Source organism: Prosopis cineraria, unplaced genomic scaffold (assembly GCF_029017545.1).
Source record: "Prosopis cineraria cultivar Desert tree isolate PC_DT_omini unplaced genomic scaffold, ASM2901754v1 PC14, whole genome shotgun sequence".
Classification (NCBI taxonomy): domain Eukaryota; kingdom Viridiplantae; phylum Streptophyta; class Magnoliopsida; order Fabales; family Fabaceae; genus Prosopis; species Prosopis cineraria.
This window is the reverse complement of record NW_026555345.1, coordinates 8532002-8544101: the sequence shown is the minus strand read 5'-3', so window position 1 is coordinate 8544101 and position 12100 is coordinate 8532002. Positions and strand designations below refer to the sequence as shown.

The following is a 12100-nucleotide window of genomic DNA, read 5'->3' as shown; positions in this document are numbered from 1 at the left end:
ATTTATAAGAAAGAAAATATGATAAATTAAAAACTATCACTTGTTATTTTATAAATAAACTGGGAGGTGGTACTGAACATAATTTTTCAATTAAGATCATTTCTGAATCATCAGATCAAAATAGATCAAATTTCAACCCACTTTTGCTAACAATACTGTTTTCTCTATTTAAAAAAAAAACGGAAGAAGTATTCCGTTGTGAATTTTCTTAGAATTGGGAAGGACTGGTTCATTATTTTGCATTGGGTAAATACTGTTAAAAGGATTATTTGATTTATAGTAGTTATTACCAGTAAATAGTAGCACTCGTCAGGTAGGGGTTTTTTCTTTTCTTTTCTTTTCTTTTTTTCTGCCCAATGGTGATGATGAATGTTGGTTAATATTAATTAAAAAAATTAATCATTTAATCCTTATAATTTTGACTTAATTATAACTCAATTCTAAAATTTTGACTTGTTATAATTCAGTCCTTGAAGTTTTGACTCGATTGTAAATCAATTCCTGAACTTTACTTCTTGTAATTTAGTTCTTAAATTTTTAACTTCTTAATATTGATCCCTATATTTTTAAAAAATAAATTTAAAAAATATTTTACACTTTTAATATTTATAAAAATTAAAAGGGTTTAATAATTTAAAATATCAATAATAAATTTTATTCTTTACTGATATTTTAAATTATTAAATCCTTTTAATCTTTATAAATATTAAAAATTTAAAATATTTTTAATATTTATAATTTTATTTTTTAAAATATAAGGACCAATATTTAACAAGTTAAAACTTTAAGAACTAAATTGCAAGATAAAGAATTCAGGAACTAATTTATAATCGAGTTAAAATTTTAAAGACTGAATTATAATGAGTCAAAGTTGAGAAACTAAATTACAATTAGGTTAAAACTATAAAAAAAACTAAATAATTAATTTTTCCTTGTATTTCAAAAATGGTGAACATTAATATTTAAATGTTTATAACGGAGCCTTAAATCAACCGGGGTCCTTAGCTCAGTGGTAGAGCATTTGACTGCAGATCAAGAGGTCACCGGTTCGAACCCGGTAGGGCCCTACAAGCAATTTACTTTTGTGAAACAGTATGTGTTTTCCTCTATCATGGCAAGCCCCAAAAACATCGAACAAAAAAGCAACAGAGGGTGACTAATCTGAGGCTAAAAGAAAAATTATACGTAGGCAGTTTTTTTTTTTTTTTTTTTTTGTGAATGATTACACGTAGGAAGTTAACTGACAGACAAGATACAGAAAGTGACTCAAATATAGAAGTGCTCTTAAGTGTGAGATGGCCAGGGAAAAATTATCACCTTAGGCCATAAATGAATTATCTGTATTATTGAAAGAATGACTAGTGTAAAAATTAAGAAGAATAATTATTAATGCAGATAATCACTCTTCTGCATTATCTAAATGTAATCCAATCATTAATAATGACTTTTTTATCTTTTTTCTATGGATGATCCGGATTTAGTTTCTCATTTGTATATTTTCAATATGTTTTATCTTAATATATACGCACAAATTTTACAATTAAAACAATCTTCTTATTGGATTTTTGAAGGGAAAAACCATTTAAGAAATTAAAGATAAACTTTAAATTTTAATCGTCCATGATGTCATTTTAGCATCGAACACTACGATTATCAACGCAAGAAGCACCAAATCCCGACCAACACACCCTTTTGAGCGCCCAGAAACAGAATGAAGAAAATAAATGTTTTTATCCATAAGATTAATAAAAATAAAGCACAATCCAAAACTAATTTTCTTGTTTTTTTTTATTATGATGGCTCATAAAATTTATTGTCAGACTCAACTTTGGTCGGGGAAAAAATTGCAAAGGAAAACAAACCCCATCGAAAACCATGTCAACATTTTTATTAACAGACCAATATTTAAGGACAAATAATCTTAGTTTCAATGAAATTAATTAATCATAATGCCAACTTACTTCCCTCGTGAATTATAATAACGTTTTATTCATGCCACAAAGATCATTACAATAATTACCAGATCAGACCCAAAGAATATAACAGAACTTGAAATAGGCCCTGCTTCTGACCAAATACAAAAGCAACATGGGCAACACAGTATATATAGAATAGAATACAATCTAAAGTTGCGTAGCTACTCCTAAAAAAAAGCCTAAAACAACACTATCTTGCTGATAAACAGCCTCTATATCCTGTTAATTGTTGCTAACCTCACTTAGTAAGAAACAAAAACCTTAGCCCGCCAAGACAAAGCCTCTGAATTTTGCATTTCAGTTCTCACTTTTTGTGTGTAATGCTCCAAAGTATGTGTATGCTCCTGTATGCTATCAGTAGACATGGTGTCTTCAGCTAATCTAACTGCCGCCATTTGAGACAACTGAAAGTTCTCTCCCATGTGTTGCAGCCTCCTAGCTGTTTCTCCCTCACCAAACATCACAAGGCAAACCAGCAAAGATTTCAGCTCCTTTCTAGCTTCCACTGTCAAGGACATGCCTTTCATATGCTCCACCAGGGCCAGCTCTTCCCCAGGACTACAACAGCAAGTTCAACATTACTTCAATTTTCAGAAAGTGGCTAACTAAAAACATTAACAAACAGTACAAGGATCCTCTAGAATTCTCAATTATAAAGTCTAGAATTCTCAATTACACACACACACACAGTGTGAGAGAAAGTGAGAGAATAAAATAAAGAGTGGAAGTGTGTATGGGGCCAACATCCTTATTTTTTAGAGAGAATGACAGCAAAGTCCTAAAAGAGAGAATTAATGACAATTAAATCCTGGATAAAATTTTCTGAAAAGTGAATTGTAACTGTTAATTTAGACTGTCACAAACAGGAATTTCAATTACGAACTAAGAAATACATTTAGAGTTTAAATATCTTATTTGCAATTGAAATTCCTAAATTTATAATTATTTGAATTAAAATTTGCAAGTTATTTTTCAAACAAATTTGTTGATGGCCTAACTGTCATTAATTCTTTCTTTTGGGACTAAATGGGTCATTCTCCCAATTTTTTATTCCTCCTACTCAGTTGTTCCCCTCTTCTTTTTCTGAATTCTAATAGAAATTTCCATTTAAAAACTTCAGAGGATCCAGACTCAAATAAAACAAAACAAAACAAAACAAAAAGAGGAAGAGAGGGAAGGGATTGGGATGATGAAGATATCATATATCAGTGGTTTTGTTTGAACCTCATCATTTAATTTCAATTAAAGCAACCCCTAGGTTATAAAGATGGCCCACTAAAGGACAAAAAATCATCCAATTATTACTGAGATAAGATTGATTTTGTTTTTTCTGTAAATATTGGATATTTCACTTGTCACTGATATGAAATCTTGTTGACTGTCAATTTACTTTTAGTTGAAAACAAAATGTGAGATGTAATAAAAAATGGCAGTGTTTAAGTTGCTTTATCACATAAGAGGATCAGACTCTGAAGGCAAGGCGGGATATAAGTAACTTTCATGTCAAATTACCTCCCAGGCCGGATTTTTCCTCTTTTCCTCTGACGCCTGGCGTCTCTTGCCTTGCTAGTCGCCCTTGAGCTAACAGAAGCAGCAGAACTTCTCCTGGTCCTGTTTGTGAAACGAAGAAGAACCGATTAAAGCCAGGATACTGAAAGTATAACTCAACAAGCAGACAGGGCAGAATGTGGTATCAACCAAAATATTATTCTTTTCCGAAAGGAAAAGTAAAATCTACATTATTCAATTTTAATCATACTAGTTTTCTTTCACTAAAACATTAGTATATGTACCATGGAGGCATTGTTTACATTTTGGTTAGAAGCAGTTGAGATACAGAACTTTTGACAGGACATTGTGGGGGGAAAATCATATACACTAAATAATATCAGAAACAAATCCAACACATGAAAATACATTGTTCTATCTTCCACTCTCTTCAATGTCATGTTTAAGGAATCTTCAATCCCACAGAGGCAGGGGATGGAATTTGACTCAAATCATTAGTTATGTTAATAAAATTATTCATGCTAACACAGGACAAATGATTCAGAATGAAGGAAGATGATTCAAACTCATTTCAACGTTTTAATCATCATGAATCTGACAGTATCAACTGATCATAGTTGCAAAACGTGAAAATTGATCTCAATACTAGCCCTTTGCGAAGAATCAGAACACAGCATATATAATTGATTCATGCAAAATGAATGGAAGCAGCATGATGCATATAATTATCAAATAAGTTTTATATATAACATGTTATAAGGACGTATCCATCCATCATCACATAATCTAAGAAAGCTGGTTCAGAATATACACTCCATAACGTAAAGAAAATACTAGCAAAGGATATCATAGTAGATACATATTTATATATCTGCTAAATTGACGCACTACACCTACTAAAGCAAAGGGGAAAACCTCAGACAAAAGTAAATAAGCATACCCTGTGGTGTAGGCGCTCATGCCACTAAAATTACTACTAGCTTCTGATGCAGTGTCATCATCAATGTCACTGGGTGCCCGTTCCTCTGCCCGGACCTTTGCCACAAGAAGTAACCTTCTCTGTCTAACAGCCAGGTAACGGGCCAGGTACTTCCCCACTTTCTCCAAGCCTTCCTCATATTCACTGATTAGTGTGCCTGCACATTCCAAAGACGCATCCTTTACAACTTTAATTAAGTCCTGTCTTCTATGCATGAAAGCAACCCTCATGGCCTCCTCCCAGTCCCGTGCAGAAATCAACAGATTCACACCACCATCAACTTCTCCACAGTATTCCAAAGCAATTTTGGCAGCTTCCCCAGGTTTACCCAGTGCTTGAATCTCTTCACAAAGCTCATGTGCAAGATGCAGTACCTCCTCTTTTCCCATGTTAAGGAACCCAGCAACTGTAAGCACCCCCCTCCAGTTATTACAAGCACGATAAGACTTCAGAGCCTTCTCCAGATGAAAAGAGGACAAGTAAATTGTGGCAGCATCTTCAAAGCATTTTTCATCACTAAGATAGTCCCCCCATGCCTCAAGGATTGGCATCCTCTTCACAGGATCAGCAATAAGTTGAAGTCCCAATGGAAAGAGTTGAGGGTTTTTCTTCATGAGTGTCATGCATTCACCAAAATGAGCATCTCCTGCAGAAGTAATGTGTCTGAGTGCCTTTTCAAATCTTTTTAGCCTAAGGTCAATATTGTATTGCATTAATAGAGGGGGCATACACTCCAATTCTTGTAATAAAGGAAGAAATTCTTTTGGATCTCTTTGTGCATTCAATGCCACAATAGCTGCAAGATTTAAGTCATAAAGACCTAAAGCAGCTTCATAGACAGCATCAGAATCAGCTAACCACAAAAGATGCTTCAGAGCTTCTTCAGCAGAAGGGTAAGACAACCTTCTCTGCTCATCAGCACGTGACAATTCCATTTCACGGATAACTTTAATTCTCTTCAGAGCATCCTCAAGTAGCGGGGGATCACTCCGAGCCAGAGTAGTCAAAATGCAAAGCTCTCTACCCGGACTTTCTGTTATATGATCTTCTAGGGCTTTTCTTACGGCCATCAGAACAGAAGAAACCTTGTTAACAAGGTAATGCTGGAGGTCTCCTACTTGCATAACATTAGCACCCTCTGGACAAGGAATAGTTACAAAGTTTTTGTAGAGTTTCTCAATAGCATTTTCATTCTTTACAGCACAGACAAACTCCGTTATGTAACTTAGATTGCCAACCTGACTGACAAATTCAGAAGCTGATTGTGAAAATGCTTGCCAACCACAGTAATCAACAATCACATTGAAATCTATCCTGTGACGCCTTACCATATGTAATGCATCTTTGAAGCGCTTTTGGACCAAGGCATTAATGATAGAAACCACAACTAATTTTCGGGGGTAAATACATTCAAGGTTTCCCCTAGTAGTTTGCAGAATAATAGCAGCTTCATCTCCATGAAGAACTCCAACAATTTTAGCACCTCTTTCCCATACATTTATACAGTTTCGAGCTTCTCCTTCTCTTTTTCTGGTGCCAATGGGGACAAAGTTTCCATACTTCGTGTCTAACTCCCCACTCAATATGTCAACAATGTCAACAATAAAAAGTAAATCCTGCTTAGTTGTGAAAATTAAATGCGTGATCACTTCATCTGCCAAATTTGAGTAAAATGAGAAACTGCTGCAGTTGTTGCAGACAATCCCCCCATTGGCATGCAGCCTACCAATCTCATCCAATCCAAAAAACAATGGCTTTGATGCCACACCATCACTGGGCAGAACTACATTCATCCAAGGGCATGATGAAGAAAAGTTTTGAAATTCTTGCTCTAAAGAGCCCCTTCTGGCACCAAATTTTGTTACATACTCAGAGATTTTCCCCCCAGAAAATTGAATATATGCAGAATGTTTACTAGCAGGATTAGGGGCAATGCTAATAACCACCTCTTCCAGGGAATTTTGCTTTGAAACTTTCGCATGCCAACCTGAGCATGTCAATATTCCTGGAACTAGATCCTCAGAACATTCAAGCTCAATTTCCTGCAAATAGAAGCCTTGAAATCCTCCCTCATTCAGGGAAGGTTTAGAAAAGTCCATACTATGACTGAAACCATAATGTGAAACAGCTAGTAGTGTATGGGAATTCAACCATACAAGATGCAAAATAGATCCAAGTGTCATCTCAGAGTGAGAGGCTTCAACATTGAATTCTTTCCCTTCTAGTTCTTCCCAGGTGTCAACAGCAGGAAGCTCCACAATACATAAGCAACCATTTGACAGAGAAGCAGCTAATTGGTACTTAGAGTTTCTGCAATATACAGCCATGTCCTGAACATTAGAAGGAAATTTCAGGCCGAATAAATACATAGGAGGTGGCATTAACGATAAAGAAAGTGGGGTCACATGTATACTGGAGCCATCAATAACTAGTGCAGTTGAGTTCTCTGTAATAGCTGTGGCCCAGACAAAGTTGCAAACTGTGATCTGACCACCAATAGTCCAACAAATTAACTGCAAAGGCTTTGTTGGATTCCACATGAACCTGACATAATCTTTCTTTGTGTATCTAATTTCATGCTTCAAGTACCAGTGGTTGTTGCTAAAATACCATATCTTTATAGCATCATAATTTTCACATTCAACAATACCAGCAAGCAAATCTGAACTGCAATTCCACATCAGAACCTTTACTTTTGCATTATTTCCTTCATTGATGCTAAACTTGCTCCGTTCCAATCCATTTTTCTCAAAGAAAACAATTGAGGGACATTCGTTTTCTACTTTCCTATCATAAACTGCAGCAATTTTTGCACCACTGGGAATCCATTCCAAAACAGCTCCAGCAAAAGCTTTTGGTTCTGAACAAGCCTGCAATAACCCTGAATCTCGTTCCCAAACTTTAAGCTCCTTAAGTGATGGTGTTGAATTGCATACATCATTAATGGTTGCAAAGTATTTTCCATCCCCTCGCCAACAAACATTATACTCAAACCTATCTGGCAGAAAAATTTCATTCACCTGAAAACAAGAATTCATCACTATATATGACAAGCTACAAGAAAAGATAGTATTTCTATACAACCATCTGTGTAAATAATATACAAGACATTACTATGCGTGATGGAGAAGGGGAAGCACAACAAGGGAACAAACATAAAAGGGTAAAAAAGAAACATCTTATAATAGATAACATGCCTTTATATGGGCTCAAACAAACAAAATTCCATAAGGACAAGCATCCTAAACATAAATCCAAAGCAATCTAAACTCAAGGCTCAAAAAGTTATAGTTCAAGACAGGAAATAAAACACTAACCTTACAATAGCATAGAATATTCCAACATCCAAACAACTGGATAGAAAATTCAAACATCTAATAATGGAACAATAGTGGTATATGCTTCCAAATCAAACATAAAACTGTGAAACATGAATTGTATCAATGGTCTATCCCTTCATATCATACAGGAAACGCTTGAAATCAGCATATAACAAAGGAAAGAAATAATTGGTAGCACCTTAGACCATGAAAATTGTTCGTCATTCATGAATAGATGCAATCAATTAAGATCATCATAAGAGTCCTTACAATTACTTACATCAAGACCTTCAGGAAGATCCGTAAGTGCTGTTTCATATAACAATTCCCAATCATGAGTCATTACTAATATCTGTCCAAAACCAGTAATTATGCCCAGCAATTCTCCATCAGGACTAGGGGAGATACACTTGACCCCACCATCCACCTTGCCAACAACTTCAGTTGTGTTAGTATCCACACTGTGGAGCAATAAAAGGCCATTTAAAGTCCCCACAATGAGAGCTTCTTTCTCCATAAGATATTCAAATGAAGTAATAAAATCCCCTGGATCCAGATCAATGGTGTCAACATCTGCAGATGCCAAGGCCTTGCTCCAAGCTCCTTTTTGCTACCACAAAACCAATTAAAAAATCAAAAATGTGAATTGAAAACAGAGAGCAAATATTAGATAAGTTTATTACTCATTTCATACCTTGGATCCTATTCAGATCAAGCTTTTCATAAAGAAAATTCAACCACTGATTATATAAATATGTTATCATTACTAAACCATCTTAAAATTGAACTAGGAAGCACAGATACTTTAACGATTTAAAGTAGCAGTTCTATTTGGCTTCCAACTTTATATAAAGGGGTTTTAAGGCTGTAAGCCTGCAACATTATTTATAGACAATTTCATTGCAAAGCCTTAAACTATTAGTCAAAATACACAGGAATAATTTCATTAATATGTCAAGTAAAATGTCCAGCACTAAAAAGTTCAACAAATGATGTTACCCGAGTGGACCAGTTACAAAAAGGTTTGCACATAAGGGCTAAATTTTACTAAGATATTTTCTTTTCATAATCATACCAATATCCTAGAGCTTATGGATTCATATAAGTTACAGTATTAACTTTGCCTAGATGAGAGGGAAAATAAAATTTAAATCCAACCATCAACGACATCATTGATATATGGAACTTAGAACTAAGGGCAAATAAAACCTCACAACTTGAGTTGGGAAAATTCTCGATCATAACGATTGGTAAAGACGTGTGATTTGAAACACTAATAACCAAAAATCATGTTCCTCAAAGTTATTCAATACCTATTCAGGCTTGCTAAGTCCATGAAAAAGAAAATGACGAATCATGCCACAGATATTGAACTCTATAATTAGTCAACGGCTTGCTAATAAAAACCAACGACCTTCTAATGCAAGAGGAAAAAATCAAAACAAGCCAACAATCACTGATTCACTCAAAGTCTTAGCAAATCCCATATTCCCAAACAAATTTAATTCCAAAATTAATTCTGACAATATATCCTAAACAAGATATTCATTCGAACACATTTTGCATTGTTGCCTTTTTTCAATTGCTCCCATTTCAGATTTATCAACATCCAATGCCAACTCTTCAGCGATTATGTCTTCACAAAAACTTCCCAACTTCCTACGTATAAATGCAGGTCTTTGATACACAAAATAAGCTAATATTCAACTCCTCAATAACTCCTTTCCTGATCTCCCTGAATCAATAACACTAAGCAGCACCCCATCAGTTTAACTGAACCATTCATTTCATTACCCTTCCTACATCCTTCAACACCCCACGGGGCTTTGCAACCTAACAAGCCATTATAACAGAAAGTTTCAAACCAGTTATAACAGAGAAAAGAACATACATGGAACGAAGATAGATGAACGGTATAAACGAAGTTGCCGGCAGACACAAAGAAAAGGCGGTTCCGCTCGATGTCAAAAGCCGAGAATTGAAGAGCCTCAGCATGGGACTTCAATTGAAGAACCAAAGGGACCTCAGAAAATAGCTTCAAATTATTCATTGGGAATGCTCAGAACTATGATAAAGCTTTCTTCTCCGTTTTCTGATAGAAGCTGAAGTGCCCCGCCCTGTGTGAGTGTGCGCGGGTGTTCTAAGGCTTCAGGGGTGTTCAAAGTGGGAAGTATAGTAGGGTTTAAACTTTAAACGTTGAAGTATCAGTCACGGGGCTCGGCCAAAACACAGATAGAAATAATTTGGGGAAATTAGACTTTTGCCTCTAAAATTTCAGTGAATACCTGCATTTCGATTTTATTTTTCAAGAATTACTCCTTAGTCCCTACTCTTCTTGAATGTTGAAACCAAAACCTAACATCTCATTAAACCAATAAAGGCACTTGTTTAAACGTAATCCCCAGTACCTCCCCTCCTTGATAAAAGATATTTTTAATTAAGGATTAAAGAAATAGTTAAGAGTAGCTTATATTATTAAACTAATAAAAAATTATTATTACTTTTAAAAATTATGCTCCATGTGATGATATTGGATAGCTCATTTTGTTGTTGTTTCTTTATTCTTAGCTATGAGTGAGATTTTGTATTTGCCCTTCAAGCTTTCTTTTCAAGCTAATGAATTCTCTTTCAGGCAAGGGGATAAAAAAAAAAAAAACACACACACACACACACACAAAACTAGTAATATTCCATTTTTAGTGCTTGTTTGGAAACATATTAATTTAGCTGACAATTATTATTTGGCCAAATCATATTAGCTCATTAGCATTTAATGGTAATTTGAGGCCTTTTATTTGGAATCAGTCCTTATGTACTTTAACTCCATGTTCTTGTAAATTAAGTTTTGTTAAGCAATGTTAAAAAGAGAATTTTGTCATGGCATCTGTACATTGTAAATTGTATTTTGTCCCTAAAGGGAATAAGATATCTGTAAATCCTCCTTCACCCCAACATTTGAAAAACAAGCTTGTGACATGTCTTTTTTCTTATGAAATTTAGTATGTGTTTTTCATGAGTTCTTTCATCAGATAAAAGACAACCTAAAAACTAAACCAAACACAATTTGAAATAAAAATGACCTTTGGTTGCTTCTTTGGCAATATAAAGCTAGCCATTTAAAAATGGCTAAATTACATACTACTCTACTAAGTTTTGGACCATGTATAAATAATCACTTTAATCTTTAAAATGTAATAATAAACTTCTTTAAGCTTTAAGATTTATACAAATAATTCCTAGCTTTTAATTATATACCCCTTAAATTTTATTTTAAACCTCCAAACTTTGATTGATATAGATAAACCTTCTAAACTTTATATTATATGTAGATAATTAATATATAAAATTAATCACATATAGTTATCTACATAAATATATAATTTGAAGGGGTTTTATTATAAAGTTTTAAAAGTTAAAGAGGTTATGTGTATATAATTTAAAGTTTAGAGAAATAATATATAATTTAACTTTTAGGAATTGGGGGATGGATAGAGTAAAAAAATTAATTATGAATAATAAGGAAGAAATCATGATCCAAGAAATGCTTGGGAATCACGATCTCAACTTTGAAGGAATCGCAATTTGACATTTTCAGCCATGCATCTGAGATTGTGATCACTGATCAAAAATGGTTTTAAATATTTTTCTTTTTTGAAAAAAAAAAACCCCTCAATTCATAGTTTTCATTATGGCTTCAGAGAAACGAGGAATAAGCTTGGGGTTTGGTTTAATTCTTCGTGGATTAATCCGATGTGAGATCTAAAACTTTCCTAATTCCCGTCGTTGATGATTAACTTAAGTGATAAGGGTGGGGGTGGGGTCGGGTATAAGTATAGGTTAGAGATTCAGAATTTCTTAATATATATGTGTGTTGAGGGACTTAAATCCTTTAAGATTAATAAAATTTTCCTTTTATTAAAAGAAAAGGGAGAGAATTTTATATTTTATAAAAAAATGAAAAGAATACTGAAAAAAAATCACAGAAATTCATGAATGTTAACTTTAAAAGATTTAGGGGGGGTGATATGGGGTCCCAATTGCTTATTAGAGAATGGATGCAGATCTGTTTATGATGAATTGGATTATTAGTTTGGCCCCAAAAAAAAAAAAGAATTGGACTATTAGGGGTGGGGATATCAAATCTTGCTTAAATATAGAAATTGATTGTGAAGTAAATTTAGAAATTGAAATTTACAAATAAACAATGAATATTTTTATATATAGATGTTTTAAACAGTTGTGAATTCTATAATAATTGAAGTTGCAAAACTGATATAATTTGTTAAATGAACATTATAAAATGTGAATATGAGCAC

At 33.9% G+C, this 12100-nt stretch overlaps 1 protein-coding gene and 1 non-coding gene across 2 annotated transcripts; one reads left to right on the top strand and one right to left on the bottom strand.

Moving 5' to 3' along the window:
* The first annotated feature begins 995 nt into the window (after positions 1 to 995).
* Positions 996 to 1067, top strand: TRNAC-GCA (transfer RNA cysteine (anticodon GCA)). Its single transcript has one exon. It is a non-coding gene; the product is annotated as a tRNA-Cys (tRNA).
* A 902-nt stretch (positions 1068 to 1969) lies between these two features.
* LOC129293185 (elongator complex protein 1) lies at positions 1970 to 9929 on the bottom strand. The gene is made up of 5 exons (XM_054930997.1): positions 9676 to 9929; positions 8065 to 8394; positions 4426 to 7484; positions 3489 to 3587; positions 1970 to 2534 (listed from the first exon to the last, which is right to left on the bottom strand). The coding sequence occupies exons 1-5, from the start codon at positions 9832 to 9834 to the stop codon at positions 2219 to 2221; spliced, it is 3963 nt and encodes a 1320-aa protein (XP_054786972.1). The 5' UTR covers positions 9835 to 9929; the 3' UTR covers positions 1970 to 2218.
* Positions 9930 to 12100: the final 2171 nt, after the last annotated feature.

Coding starts and splice junctions, on each gene's coding strand:
- LOC129293185 (XM_054930997.1), bottom strand. CDS start 9,834: ATGAATAATTTGAAGCTATTTTCTGAGGTCCCTTTGGTTCTTCAATTG. Junction 3,588..4,425: donor ATGAGCGCCTACACCACAGG/GTATGCTTATTT, acceptor TTTCACAAACAG/GACCAGGAGAAGTTCTGCTG. Junction 2,535..3,488: donor GGAAAAATCCGGCCTGGGAG/GTAATTTGACAT, acceptor TTGCTGTTGTAG/TCCTGGGGAAGAGCTGGCCC.